This window comes from Orbicella faveolata, unplaced genomic scaffold, assembly GCF_042242905.1.
Source record: "Orbicella faveolata isolate gen_17 unplaced genomic scaffold, um_ofav_v1 contig_34, whole genome shotgun sequence".
Taxonomy (NCBI): Eukaryota; Metazoa; Cnidaria; class Anthozoa; order Scleractinia; family Merulinidae; genus Orbicella; species Orbicella faveolata.
Window position 1 is genome coordinate 17,795,985 of NW_028301563.1, and position 14,414 is coordinate 17,810,398.

Genomic DNA, 14,414 nt, shown 5'->3' on the forward strand with positions numbered 1-14,414 from the left:
GCTAACCATGCAATTCATCGATACTTATTGTGTACCATTTCTTATTTTTTTGTTCCATTACAAAGCGTGAGGAAGAAGTATGGTGCTGTGTATTCGATGAAAGTTGGCAGTTTTAAACTTGTATTCGCCGAAGATGCTGATTCTGTAAAGGAAGTGCTGATTAAGAGATCTGCCGATTATGCTGGGAGACCTCCATTTCACTCCTTCAAGCTGTATACACTTGGTACAGTAAATCTATATACACTACACTTTATTTAAATTGCTATTTCCCGGAAGCAGGAAAAGACTCCCCTAGACCATAGTTAATGGAGGAAATCTTTGGAAATCTTTGTCTACAACTCTTGTTTTCGTGATCTCACTCAGCCACTCTTCTCGCTACTTTTTACATTCGGTATTTCGTGTAGAGGGCAGTTTCCAGATGCCGATTCCTTTTGTTCTCCGGCACGTACCACAGCCAAAAACCGAACAGTTATCGCCGGCATTTTACTTTCGAAATGAGATGCTTTTGAAAACCATTCAAACTGACAGAACTACATTTTTTAGCTTTCAAAACACGTCAAATGACCACATATTCGTTCGCAAACGACGCCATCTTGAATTTGTGAGTGCACGGTCATTGTCACGTGACTTCGAAAAACTCAAACAATGACCTATCTCTCTGAAGTTTGGCGGTCTTCATAACCAGTCCCCTCCTATGACTAGACTAGTTACTAACTGAATCTTTCGTATTTGGAGTCAAACAAGTGCTCCCAAATTAAAGAATATTTGGGGTACAACAAAGGTGGTTGCATAAGACTGTCAAAAATCGTGTGCCAGGGTTTTAAACCCATGACCAAGTTTCCTTTTTAATTCTACTGGTACTCCGCTAGTTAATCATACTGAAAAGAGGTAAGCACATAGACTGCCCCAATTTCAACCTTAAAGCAGACCAATCTGAGAGTGGCTCGAGTTTTATTTGACTGCTAATAGTATACCACCGGTAAAAACGGAAATGACAGAGTTTAATTATTAATTCTTCAAGTGTACCCTAAAAAATACTTTGATGGCTCACTACAATTAACCGACACCAAAATCAGTGATGCATACACCTACGCGACAAGACAAACAAGCTCGAACTTAACATATGGCTGGGACACTCCCCCTCCCCCCTCCCCATTTTTTTTCTCGCATCGACCCCATTCATCTCACACATTCTTTGTTAACTTTTCAATAAAATTTTATTCCTGTATTACAGGTGGAAACTATATCGTGAGAGGAAACTTTGGTCCTGCTTGGCAGTTTCACCGTAAGCTGTTCATGGCAGCTATCCGGCAATATCTCTCCGATTAGCAACTTGTCGAAGAAAGGATTTTTAAGCAGGCGGAGCGGTTGCTGCAGTACTTTGAAGACCAAAATGGAAAAGATTTTGACCCTGCACATATTCTAACGGGGAGCGTTGCAAATGTGACTGGTCTGATCACATTTGGGAAATTCTTTGATTCGTCAAATGCAGACTTCGAGGAACTTTTACAATTAAACATCAAAGGCTTTACGGACACTGAAACAATTGCTCAGAACTTTGTTTTAGATTTCTTTCCAGCTGCAAAATACTTTCCTGTTCGTAGTTATCAATCGGTGCAGAAATCGATGGGCCGGATATTTGAAATTCTTCGCCATCAGCTAATGATTCAGGAAAAAGACTTTGACTCTACTGCAAAGATTGATAGCCTCACTGGAAGTCTTTTAAAAGAGAGGATTGCAGCTGAGAATGAGGCTGGCGCTGAAGACAGAGCGTCTCTTTTGTCAGATGAAAGCGTAATCAACACCATGGAAGACATGTTCGGCGCTGGTTATGAGACAACCAGTACCACCCTGCGTTGGACCAGAGAACCAATTAGATGAAGTGGTCGGAAGGGACCGAATGCCGGGGCTGGATGATCGTCCGCGTCTACCACTCGTTCAGGCCACCATCATGGAGGCTCTACGACTTGGAAATGTGGCTGAAGCAGGTGTTCCTCATTACACTTTGAAGGACACCTCGCTTGCTGGATACCGTGTTCCAAAGGATACAGTAGTGTTTGTCGATTTGATAAACGTTCATCTGGATCCAAACTGCTGGGAAAATCCCAACTCGTTCAACCCTCGCCGCCATATTGATGCTGATGGCCAGCTCATCACCAATTCTGGTAACTTTTTGCCTTTCTCGGCAGGACGCCAGGTTTGTGCTGGTGAAGCACTGGCAAAGGTGACACTGGAAAATCATGTCCTTGTCAATGTGTGACCTCTGGTAAGAGGAAATTTTAGAAAAGCAATTAACAGTTGGAATATACCCAGGTTGTGAGGTACAGTAAAAACTCGTCTATAAGAACTTAGTGGATTAAGGACCTGGAACATCTTCTTTGGCTTTGATATAGTGCCTCAAAGTATAAGAACCTGTTTAGCGTAACAAGATAAACAGGTTATATATGAAGGAATAAACTGAATTGTGATGGCCAAAATGTGACAGTAGAATAATTATATAAATTTCCGTTTTAAAAACATTTTGTTTGATTGTAAGTACCTCAGTTGTTATTGGACACATAACTTACATTTATTTGTTTCTCTCTTTCTAGGTGGGGTTGTTCCTTTTCTTGTCCTGGATGCTGCACAAGTTTACATTTTTACCGCCGAAGAAAAGCAGCCTTCCAGATCTCAAAGGACTAATCGGGTTAACTCGCTATCCAGCTCCTTACCAAATTAGAGCTGAACAACGCCAGTAAATAAGATTATTATACATTGAACTCACTATCTCTTTTCTGATTGGCCGAAAGCGTACAGCGAATTTTGGAAATCAGTGCCTGTGACGTCATCTAGTTGCAGATTATACAATAATCATGTCAAGGACACGCGAGGTTACGGGAAATCATGTTATGTATGACCGCAGTCAATGATTTCTAAGGGTAATTATGTCAACTGAGTTCGTCGCTTTGTGTTGCTTGCCGTCAATGAAAAAGCAAAGACATGACTTCCACATTTTTTTTCGTTCAATGTATAATAAAACAATTATTAGATTCGGTTTATGTGATACCCAGAATAATCAAGGTGTCGGTAAGGGTTATCAGCCTCAGCCTTTAGCTTTGGCAGATAACCCCTAACTCGACGTTGATTATTCTGGATACCACAAAAACCTCAATAATTGTTTATAACGGGTGCTTCGACTCTGAGAAAAGATACATAACTGTTTCCCGACTCTGTAGCAGACATGAGAATTGTACGATACCGAAACAGAGTTCAGTTTGTTAGCTGTGACAAGCTTTCGACCCAAGATGGCTCTCTCAGACACGTGAACAGAAGACGAAGGATCTACCAAGGTTACCATTTACCGCGGAAATCCACCCACACAGATCAGCATCTAAATTTTCACTCCAACTATCATCTGGCACACAAGGGCGGTCGTTAGAACACTTTTCCACCATGGTGGAAGGCAGGGTAACAATAACAATAACAATAACATTTATTATTTGTATTGCGCCTTTTCTATAAAATATTCAAAAGCGCATCACAACAGTAATTAATAACTAAAATTTTACAAATCTTTCTATCAAAATCATAAAAAAAATTTACATTAAATGGGTAAAAGATAATTGCAAATAGAGATATAGATATGCTAAGATAACTGAAATGATTCCTTAAATAAAAATGTCTTAATTAAAGTCTTAAAAGATTCTAAGTTCGTTGCTTCGCGCGCGGACCTTGGCAGCTTATTCCATAGGAAAGGAGCAGCTACCTGGAAAGCTCTGTCTCCCAATGTTTTCTTGGCTTTCACACTTGGTCTTTCCAACAAACGACCATTACACGAAAGTGAGCACCAGAGAGATGTCTTCCGTGATAGCAACTACAACTCATGGTGTTCAAAATACCAAACAAAACAACGCGAGCGTCAGAGCTCAGATAAAACAGATCAACAGAGACTCACCCGGTCTATTCCGCATGGTATCAGGGCGTACCGTGTACCTTTCAACGTAACAATAAAGTCACAATTAGCACACCCTAAAACCCCTCTACCAACGGGAAGCAGCCTGGTGTACTCTACAAGTTAGAATGAAGGACGGTGGAATATTCTACATCGCATAAACAGCCCGACCATTTTAACGTCTGGTTAAGGTTACTGTATACCTTCAGATCGGCAATTTGTTCAAATTTGGATTTTTGGGTCAAAGTAATGGTCGAAAAGTAATCTCTAATTTCTGAAGAAAAAAAAAAAATGAAAAAAACTAAATATTGGCGGAGAAATGGAGGTTTTACGTTATGGCCGGAAGTAAAAGTTCCCTCTTGATTGAGAGCCTTCTAACACGTATGCAATCAACCGAGACGACTTCCGTGGGAATATTACCTATATAGATACCACGGATTGGCTGGCTACTCACCTCTACTCAGTTGGTCAGCATTGTTAATCCAAGCATTTTTCGTATTAGGTGTACTTCTATTAAGTTATAAGTAAACATGGACCACGGAAAACTCCGTGGACCAATTCGAAAAAGCGAAAACAGCGAAGAACGAATGAAAATACATCTCGGAGTGAAGAAGCGAAAATTGTCCTCGCGGATGAAGCTACGGCTATCGTATCAAGCGGGCAAAAAGATCGAGTCAAGAGAAGAGAAAGGTTCTGTAAAAATTTGGGAACATGACAGCGATAACAGCGATTTTTACAGTGACTCTTCTGTTGAGTCCGATACCGATGAATCGTCGGACTCATTGAAATCCATTGGAGTATTTTCCATGCACGTTTGCTCCGCCGCGCTTTCGTTTGTTTGATTTCTTCGCCCAGCCACTCTAGGGTTCGTATCCTTTTTCGTCTCCCCCATTTTGCTAGACCAGCTTCAAGAAAATCCGAGCTACAGAAAAATTATCTCTCGGATCCGCCTGTAGCGCATTGCGAAACACAAGGGTGTTTTGGAGACTCGCGCGTAAATTTCACCGCGAGAAAAAACTTTCCAAACACTGATTGGCGTACTGATCTGAGAACCCAGTTGAAGGCGTTTGTGGACGGAGTTTGTTTGCGGAGCAAAAGATTTTTCGTAGCGCTGTTTTCTCGAATAAATGTTTTCGCTTGAAGCAGACACTTTAAAGAGTTACAACTCAAAGGGAATTTCTTCGATTGCCCTCAAATTTGGACAATAGCTATAGACTAACATATAACAAACAAAAACTTGTCTCCGAACTTTTTATGTCGAAACACTTTTTCTCCGAGAGCGATTTTTGAACGATCACTTCACTCTTTTTAAAGCCTATTTCGAAAATGTTCTGTAACTTTTTACTGCAATTGAATAAGGCAAAACGCAGACACGCCTTTTTAGTGCTTTTTGTCCTTAAACCGGGGAAAAAAAACAAATTGGCGAAAAGCAAAATTCGCTTTGACTTGTACCTTCCAAAAGGTGATTAGGGCGCTCGCATTTAGCGGTCCTGAAAAAATCGGCAATTCATTTCATTTCAAAATTCTTGGTATAGTTTGATAGCCAGCTCTATAAGCTTTAATTTAATATGGGGGTTTAGGTATCTACCGCTTTAACCGGACGCGCTACATCGCTTTGACGCGAGACACCCCTGAAGGTATACGGTAACCTTAAAAGAACACTTTAACACAACTATATTGACCCTTCCGGTGGTTGGAGCACAGGACACAGGTTGGAAGCGACAAGAGCGGTCGTCATCGCTAGAGAAGTAAAAAGTAAAACCTTAGGATAAGAATTCACGAGGCCTTGGAAATTCAGTGCCAGATCTAGACGCTCAACCGAGATCAAGGATTCGAACTTCCAGGCCTGTGCGGTGGCATTTTGTCTCGTGACTTTGGCCACACAAGCCTAGGTGACAAATCACCTCCCGTTGTCCCAGTTCACTTGACAGAGAAATCGCCATGGAGTCCATGGAAAGCTTGTGACAGCTAAAAATCCAGCATTGTACTAAGACTTGTTTCATACAAGAGAAAGTATTTAGATGTACCGTGATAGTCTTACGTTAGTTCTACCATATAATGGGATCCGATTCTTCCAATTAAACATGAATTATTTCAATGATTAAGTATCGATTTGAGTTAGAGATCGGTGCATGCACATGTAATTTTTATATTCCCGGGGTATGAAGTCACTCTGCCGTCTGCAAATAATTAATACTTCCATTATAAATGATTCACAAATAGTGTTTTGTTCGTTTGTCTGTTCAGGTAATAACCAGCTTGTAAGGTGTAGATATGTCAGTTGGTAAATTAAAAGAGTAATCTATGTGTTATGTATGGCAAAACCGCTGGCCATGATACACGGTTGTTCAGTTTTGTTAACTAGTCACATTAAACAAGGAGGTCTGTTTTGATCCAACATGGCGTGTGTCTTGAATATGAACACTAGCATTCTAAATGTAGTAAAGTGAAACCTGTATTAAGCGGACCCATATTGAGCGGACACCCTCTATTAAGTAGACACCAGCTTGAGTCCTTAAATTTTCTTCACAATAAACTGTAAAATAAACCTGCATTCAGCGGACACCTCTGTTAAGCGGACGCGGGCACCAATTATAAGCCATTCTGTTGCACAAAACCTGCAATAAGCGGTCACTTCAAAGGACAGTGTGTTACGCTGTGTTTCAGAGGGGTTAATAATTAACAATTATTGGATGAGGTTTATGTGATATCCAGAATAATCAAGGTCGAGGCAGGGGTTATCAGCAGAAGCCGAAGGCTGAGGCTGATAACCCTTACCGAGACCTTGATTATTCTGGATATCACAAAAACCGAATCTAACAATTGTTTTATTATACATTGAACGAAAAAAAAATGGAAGTCATGTTTTTGCATCTTCACCGACGGCAATCAACCCAGAGCGTGCGAACTTGACACAATTACCCTTAGAAATCATGCACCACGGCCATACATGACATGATTACCCTTGACCTTGAGTGTCCTTGACATGATTACTGTATAATCTGCAGCTAGATAGGTACGTACCTAGCTGCAGATTACGTAGCTTATTTTAATTAACGTACAGTAGGTAAGTTTATTGTAAGTAGTTTATTGTAATTATGTATTGTAAGTGAGCTTTTTTTCTAATAAGAAACATATTACAAAATCAGGCGCTGATTTCGAAAATTCAATGTACGCTTTCGGCCAATCAGAGAAGAGATAGTGAGTTCAATGTATAATAATTAACTATTATTGCTGAACCTGTTTAGAGTGGACACCCTGTATAAAGCGGACACTAGTGAGAGTCCCAAGGGTGTCCGCTTAATTCAGGTTTCACCGTATGTCGTTGTGATATGCATAAGCGTTCAACAGTTTACAAGTTAATTTTGTGGTTCATCTGAGAATGGTGTTCATAGAGGTCGCTTGTTTCGCTTTGCACTCGGTTAAGCTTAGGCCCGGCGACCTGTGGTTCTAATTAGTATATTTTTAGGTAATTCTTATTGTATATATTTTGAATTTCCATTTTTAATATACTGTGTCCCCAGTTAGCTCCTTCTCACCTAGGAGCTAGATTCTCACTTTACACCTAAAGTAGCTAAGTACATGAGTATCTTCTTCTTCTTCTTCTTCTTCTTCTTACAAGCTCGGTTTTTGATTGACCAAACGAGATAACGGATAGAAAACACAAACAGTGACCCTAACCCTAAGATCAAAAGAGATGCAAACGAGAACTAATTAAACTAAAGCAGAAAGGCACAAGCACAAGAGGATTCTTATGGATTACCATAGGTACAAGAAAAACAATTTAGCATTTTTTTTCCCTCATAGGCGTACAATGAGGATGACAATTAAAGGGTTTGTGTGTGATGGTAATAAAAGCAAAATGATGTTGAAAAGCCATAAAAAGACATATGTGATTCGTGAGTTTACGGCAAAATAATGATAAAAGCAAATAAAAGTGTGCAATTTTGTTATAAAAGTTCCTGTATGCATAAAACGGAATCATGACATGCTATCCATATCAAGGAAAAGCAAACGTCAGATAAAGTTTAAGTAACCAGCAGGCCTTGAAACGTTTTGGAATGTTTTCCTCCAAGTACTTTTGTCCAAACGTGAGCGTTTTGTCCAAAAAAGATTCATAATTTCCGAAACTTGGGCCGCATTGAAGTATATAGGAGACCTGCGCCTGGGTCCATGGTCGTCCATACCACGTCGGAGAAATTTGAAAACACAGCTCTACTTCCACGCTCTTCAAACTGGAGGAATTTGACAACGCCGACCTTTCGCTTTCGTGTGGACGGAAAGCATTTTGAAAACGGAACTTTTCGAAAGCGATGACGTCACGATAACCATGATATTTTCCTGACCGAGTTATTCTCAAACACAAATCCAGAATGACTGGTGATTGTTGCGTTTTCAAATTCCTCCGCCAGTAGTGTGAACGGAAAACATTTTATGCGTTTTCAGAGTGAAACCTCCGGTTCCAAATTCCTCCGGGGTAGTGTGGATGGGGCCTCGGTTATCCTGACAACTGTGCTGATAATTGCGATATAATAGATACGATGTAAGTTATGTGCAATTGCTTGATCTGCGCTTGACGCAAGACTATATGTAGATCTCGCACATGTTTCTCAACCACTGACATACCCCTTCATTCAGGAAGCAAGCGGTGTTGTTTACTGATCCATAGTAAAGCAAGTAAGTTCCACCAAAAAGAATAATACTAAGCTATTGTCGGTAATAAATGTTAACAGGGGTTTGTTTTCAAGACACGAGTCGAGGAATAAAATGAGTGAAGATCGAGAGAAGCGAGAAATATTTCTACTTTTACAATGAACAAATACATCCACTGGAGGGTGCAGACTGAGTGACTTGAGTAAGTTATTAGAAAGCCATAAGGATGGGGTGGAATCCTAAACATCTCAGAATTAAAGAGATACCTTTTCTTGTTTCTTGGGATCTAAAATTAAAAGCCTATAGACACAAAAACACGAACAGGTACACAAATAAATCTTGTCAAAATAAGCAACCGCACGTTAGTGGACAGCGATCAAAATGCTTTTTGCCGGATTTTTCGAAACTGTCGGGAGGGAAGCGAAGCTTAAAGTCAAAGTGGTTAATTTCCCGTCAAATATTACAAATAAAAAATGTTTCAAACGTCATTTCAGTTAACGAGTCTAGAGAAGGAGTTTTTTTTTTTTTTTTCATTTCTTTGAATAGAAAATATCCTTGAAAATAGTAAAAATAAAAAAATGTTTCAAACGTCATTTCAGTTAACGAGTCCAGAGAAGGAGTATTTTTAATTTCTTTGAATAGAAAATATCCTTGAAAATATTACAAATAAAATATGTTTTCAAACGTCATTTCAGTTAACGAGTCCAGGGGAGGCATTTTTAAAATTTCTTTGATTACAGAATATTCTTAAAAATAGCACAAATAAAAAATTTTGTAAGCTTCATTTCAGTCAACGAGGCCCAAGGCCTTTTTAAAATTTCTTTGCAGTTACAAAATATGCTTGAAAAAAAGTGCAAACAAAGAAATGTTCCGATCGTCGTTTAAATTAATGAAACCAGAGAAGGCATTTTTGTTTAAAAAAAATTATTTGATTACAAAATATCCTTGAAAATAATGCAAATAAAAATTGTTTCAAACGTCATTTCAGTTAACGAGTCCATAGAAGGGCGTTTTAAAGAGAACGCAAATGCAGTGACAAATCCAGAGGTGTGTAAAGGGGGAAGGGGTAGGGAAATAGAGAGGAGGAGTAAGGCATGCGGAGGTGTATTTTGGCGTATTTTTTTCGCAGATTATTCAGCCTTTCAATCTTCTGCTGCCGTTTCTCCTTCCTTTGCACGGTCTCGTCCACCTTCAGCTTCATAGAGGACTGAAGCTGCGTCTTAGCAAAGGCTTGACCTGCGGCAATCCTACTTCTATTCCGTGACGCTCTGTTCCCCGCTTGCTTCCTAATCTCCATTTCTTCGGTCCGCTTGCTCTCGGCTGCTGCCTGCTTAGCTGTAATTTTCGCCGCAGTAGCTTGGGCGGACGTCTCAGTTGGGTGTGGTCGGTTGACTCCGGCCCTGCTGCGCGCGCACTCTCGGATGCGTTGTAATTCCTTCAGTTTTCTCTCTTCGGCAGCGCGCATTTTCTCTTTTATATCATCCAAAGTGAGTTCAGGTGCGACCTTTCGTTTTCTAAACCGCCGCGGAACTCTAGCAGGTGGGCAGACCGTATTCTTGTCTCCAACAGGAATGTAGAAAGCGACTGGGGTCTGCACCTTTCGTTGGAGGGTGGAGTCAGTTGAACTGAGTGGCTGAACAGCGCGGACAGTATTGGAACTTGAAGAGGCGCCGTAAGCGTGGAATGCGTGAATTTCATACGCAGTATTCAATATTCGCTGATCACGACCTACAGCACGAGGCCTGCTGTTCTTATTGCTTGGAGGTGGCGCACTGACGCTTTCGTCGGCTATTGCGTGCATGGCAGCTCCCATTTCTTCCTGTGAGAAATCATCAGACTCGCTTGAGCTGTCATCGCTGAGTGAACTCTTGTTTCGGACTACTGTCAAAGAATGGATATCGGATACATCCTGTTGTTCTCCGTCTTTCCAAAACTCTCGGTCTTGATCATGAAAACATGCCGCGTCTTGGCTGGCAAGCTTCATTTTGCTCGCGACTCGTCGCGGCTCCGTAAAAATCTTCATTGTTGGATCGATCTTATTGTTTGCAGATTTAAACTTTGACAGTAGCGACCCAAACATCTTGCGCAATCTAACTCTGATAACAGTGTAAAAAAATAACCTCGGAAATGTTTGTTGTACAACTGTTGTTTGCAACGCGCACAAGCCGCGCCAACAACTTTCCAAAAAGAACAAACTTCTTGTTGCTTTGGATTCGTTTATTACGTGCGAAAACGTCAGCATTTGAATTGACGTAACATTCGAATAAGACTAAAAGGGTTTCACAGCTAACAGCCTTTCAAATTTATCTTGGTGATTGATTTAACATTCTCAACTTTTCGCGCGCTTATTCTTGTTTTCTATTGGTCAACTTCCCGATTGCTAAAACATTTGTTTCCACGTACACATACGGCAACACGTGTGTGTACGTATTTCCACGTGGACATACAGTCCTAAGAGGTCGAACGCACTGCGCGTGCGCAGTTACCACTCTCTTTCCCGCCAGACACTTCCGCTCTAAATTTTTTTAAGGCAAAAGTTAAGACTCTTACTAGAAAGTTTTACTTGATATAGTATGCCGCATATGCATGGAAAATGTAATTGTCGTGACTCACAATTGCTCGAAAGAAGTTTTTTTTTACAAAACTTTTGCACATTTTCTCTTCAAACTCGTGCAAACTTCGAAGCCGCGAAAACCGGAAGTGGCGTTGCAGTTTAGCGTTGACCTTTACAGAGAATTAGCTGAGCCACGCGGTCGCCGTTTCATGGTCAATAGGGCTGCTGCATGTAAAACTATTGCACATTTTCTCTTCAAACTCGTGCAAACTTCGAAGCCGCGAAAACCGGAAGTGGCGTTGCAGTTTAGCGTTGACCTTTACAGAGAATTAGCTGAGCCACGCGGTCGCCGTTTCATGGTCAATAGGGCTGCTGCATGTAAAACTATTGCACATTTTCTCTTCAAACTCGTGCAAACTTCGAGGCCGCGAAAACTGGAAGTGGCGTTGCAGTTTAGCGTTGACCGCTACAGAGAATTAGCTGGGCCACGTGGTCGCCGTTTCATGGTCAATAGGGTTGCTGCATGTAACGCGATGTATTTTTAGCACAATGCAAACTAGAAGCAAACTGACCCTGGATCTACTTATGCCGATGCTTATCGTGCTAGTACTGGGAAGGATAAGCCGATATTCAAATAATTTCTTGTGTCGATGCGGTTCTATTTATTATCACTATTATTTTGTTTGTTTGTTTGTTTGATTTTCTTTTCCTCCGGAAGTTGATTCTGAGAAAAGGGAGCTTAGAACCAAAACACGACGACGACGGCAACGGGAACGTCACAAACAAAAGGTTTAATGTGCAAATCAATGCCTGTGCACGTACGTTATAAATCTTTGTTCATTTCTTTGTCGTCCTCTGAAAAGCTTAAGAAAACCACGACGGCAACGGCAACGGCAACGGCAACACCGCTAAACAAAAGATATATTGAGCAGGAAAATGGCCGTGCACGTGCGTTATAATTTATATACTGATTGGTTTAAAACCATGTTTCCATTAAACAATAAGATTATGAGTTCGAGATTTCTATCGCGTGATAGTTGACGAGTTCGCAACCCGAGTCAAATATCACGCATAGAAATCGAGCGCGAATAATCTAATTGTTTTAGTATAAATCTACTAGTCGATGAAAACTTTATCTAAATCCTCTTCACAGACACTTCAAAAACGCCAAGAAGCGGTCATAATTTTGTTAACAAGGGCATACTGCTACGTACTCACTATCTATCAAAGAACAGATAATGAGTAGCGTAGCCAATCAGAGAACGGCATTCGTGATAGAACGCCTTAGATTACTAAAACTCTATAGAAACACGGTACATGTTTCCTAAAAAGAAAGTGCATTTATTTGCCGTCCTCTGCAAATCGACAACGCGAAATAACCAAATTCTAAGTTTGTCTGGGAGATGTGAGCCACGACGGCTAATTATTTAAATTTCTTTTTCAAATTTATCACTGTGTCTAAGATTTAGTTTTGTGATGCTGTTTCGTGATAGTTTTGACAGTGATAAATAAATTTACTCACTTTAGAGTATCGCGAGATTCGTAGGTAAAAATTAAATTCATTTTTTAATTGACGTTGTCCTCAGCGACGCTGTTGTGGTGGCTTAAACTCCCCAACAGCGTGAAGTTCTGCGTAGTCTGAGGAACACGAAAGACGACGGCTAATTTTTCGTACTTGCATTTGGAATTGAACGCTGTCACTGCATATTTAGCCTGAGCTCGTTTTGGAGCCATTGGCGTAATGAACATATCTTTATTGTACATATAGCGAGAATTTTAGGCAATAAACCTTGCAAATAGAATTCTATATGTGCTATATTTCCACATGTGAAAAAAGCGATACGTCCAATCAGCTTCGCGTATAGCGTTCTTCCCATGTGAAAATATAACCAATCACCGTTCAGATTGAATCACTTAGCCAATCAGAGTTAAGCACGCAAATGGCTTCGCGAACAAGTGCGTTATCCAAAGTTTTGCAACTCGTGAATAAAAATCCGTACGTCGCACTTTCTAAGAAGTAATCTATATATACAATTGCGAAATTTTCCGCGAGCTAGAAAAATATAAATCAATTTTTGACTAGACGTCGTCCTTGGCGCTGCCGTCGTCGCTGCTTACTAGGGAGCGTGGTATTATGTTTGATTTTTTTTTTTAAATTTAGGAGGTTCAAGCGAACCCCTCGAGACAACCCCTTGCCCTCCCCCACCCTGCCCCCTAAATCCGTCCTAGGTTATTACAATCACTCTTTATCAGTTGATGCTTCAATTGTTGTATCATAAACTGCTTAATCATTGTTCAACAAGTTGTTATCATTTTTACGCCACAATGACATAGTTACCATAGCAACAGTATGGCATGCGCTGTAATGCAAATTAATTAACAATTTCTCACCGAAGTGGAGGTGAATAGTACTTGCTAATCACCTCCGAGTTAATTAACCAATCAGAGCGCGCGAAGAGCACTATTCACTTGTGTGGTATATACTAATACAAGTTATTATATGGAGCAATTTAAGATTTACTCCACTGATGATATTTGAAAATTTTTCGAAACTGCATTCGTTTAAAGGCTTGTACAATTTTGAGAGAATTTTGAAATATCACGAGTAGTGTAAATTCTTAATTAAATTTTGCACTCCCATTCATGCAGGTGTTCAGTGTACCAATTAATTATTTCATGATTAACATCACCAATCACCCACAAACACACAATCCACTTTTAAAGTTTGGAATAAAGTAATGTCAGTCAAATTAGAAAGTTAGCCTAGTCAGACTGCACATCCTGATAGTTGAGCACATCTTTCATTCTAGTGAAGCAAACAGACAATGCCATTAGTCAGGCAACCATTTTCAGAGTGCTTATCGTGACACGTCAGCGATAACAAACTCTCCTTGTGCATAACTTAGTCCTGAAATAGCATCAGGAACGATTACACCTGCTTGAATGTCTCTGACGCTACTCTGTGTTAACAGGCCCCAAGTTTTTTTAAGTTTTATCGATTGACTACGCCTGGTTTACTTAGCGGACGAAGTCGAAATGACTTAAAATGCTATTATATTTTAGCGTTCAGAATAGACGAACAGTAATAAGAGTTAATCTCCTTTTATTCTGCTGACAACAGAACACTCGAACCACAACAACTTACTCAAAGTGCACGTGTTTACAATTGAGGGGAACTGGCAAATCCCCCGTCCCCTAAGAACTAAATGTCATGTGATAACGCAAGAGTGTTCTAGAAATGTCACGCAAGGAATGTTGAGGGTCACCACAATATAT

The 14,414-nt window shown here is 40.3% G+C and overlaps 1 protein-coding gene and 1 pseudogene across 2 annotated transcripts; one reads left to right on the forward strand and one right to left on the reverse strand.

Moving 5' to 3' along the window:
• The first annotated feature begins 6 nt into the window (after positions 1 to 6).
• On the forward strand, positions 7 to 6,329 carry LOC149105079 (steroid 17-alpha-hydroxylase/17,20 lyase-like; annotated as a pseudogene). The gene is made up of 3 exons (XR_016201706.1): positions 7 to 223; positions 1,235 to 2,266; positions 2,592 to 6,329. The product of XR_016201706.1 is annotated as a steroid 17-alpha-hydroxylase/17,20 lyase-like (transcript).
• A 3,267-nt stretch (positions 6,330 to 9,596) lies between these two features.
• On the reverse strand, positions 9,597 to 10,826 carry LOC110060541 (uncharacterized). The gene has a single exon (XM_020767329.2). It carries the CDS (start codon positions 10,824 to 10,826, stop codon positions 9,597 to 9,599), a length of 1,230 nt encoding a protein of 409 aa, XP_020622988.2.
• Positions 10,827 to 14,414: the final 3,588 nt, after the last annotated feature.

Coding starts and splice junctions, on each gene's coding strand:
- LOC110060541 (XM_020767329.2), bottom strand. CDS start 10,826: ATGCTGACGTTTTCGCACGTAATAAACGAATCCAAAGCAACAAGAAGT.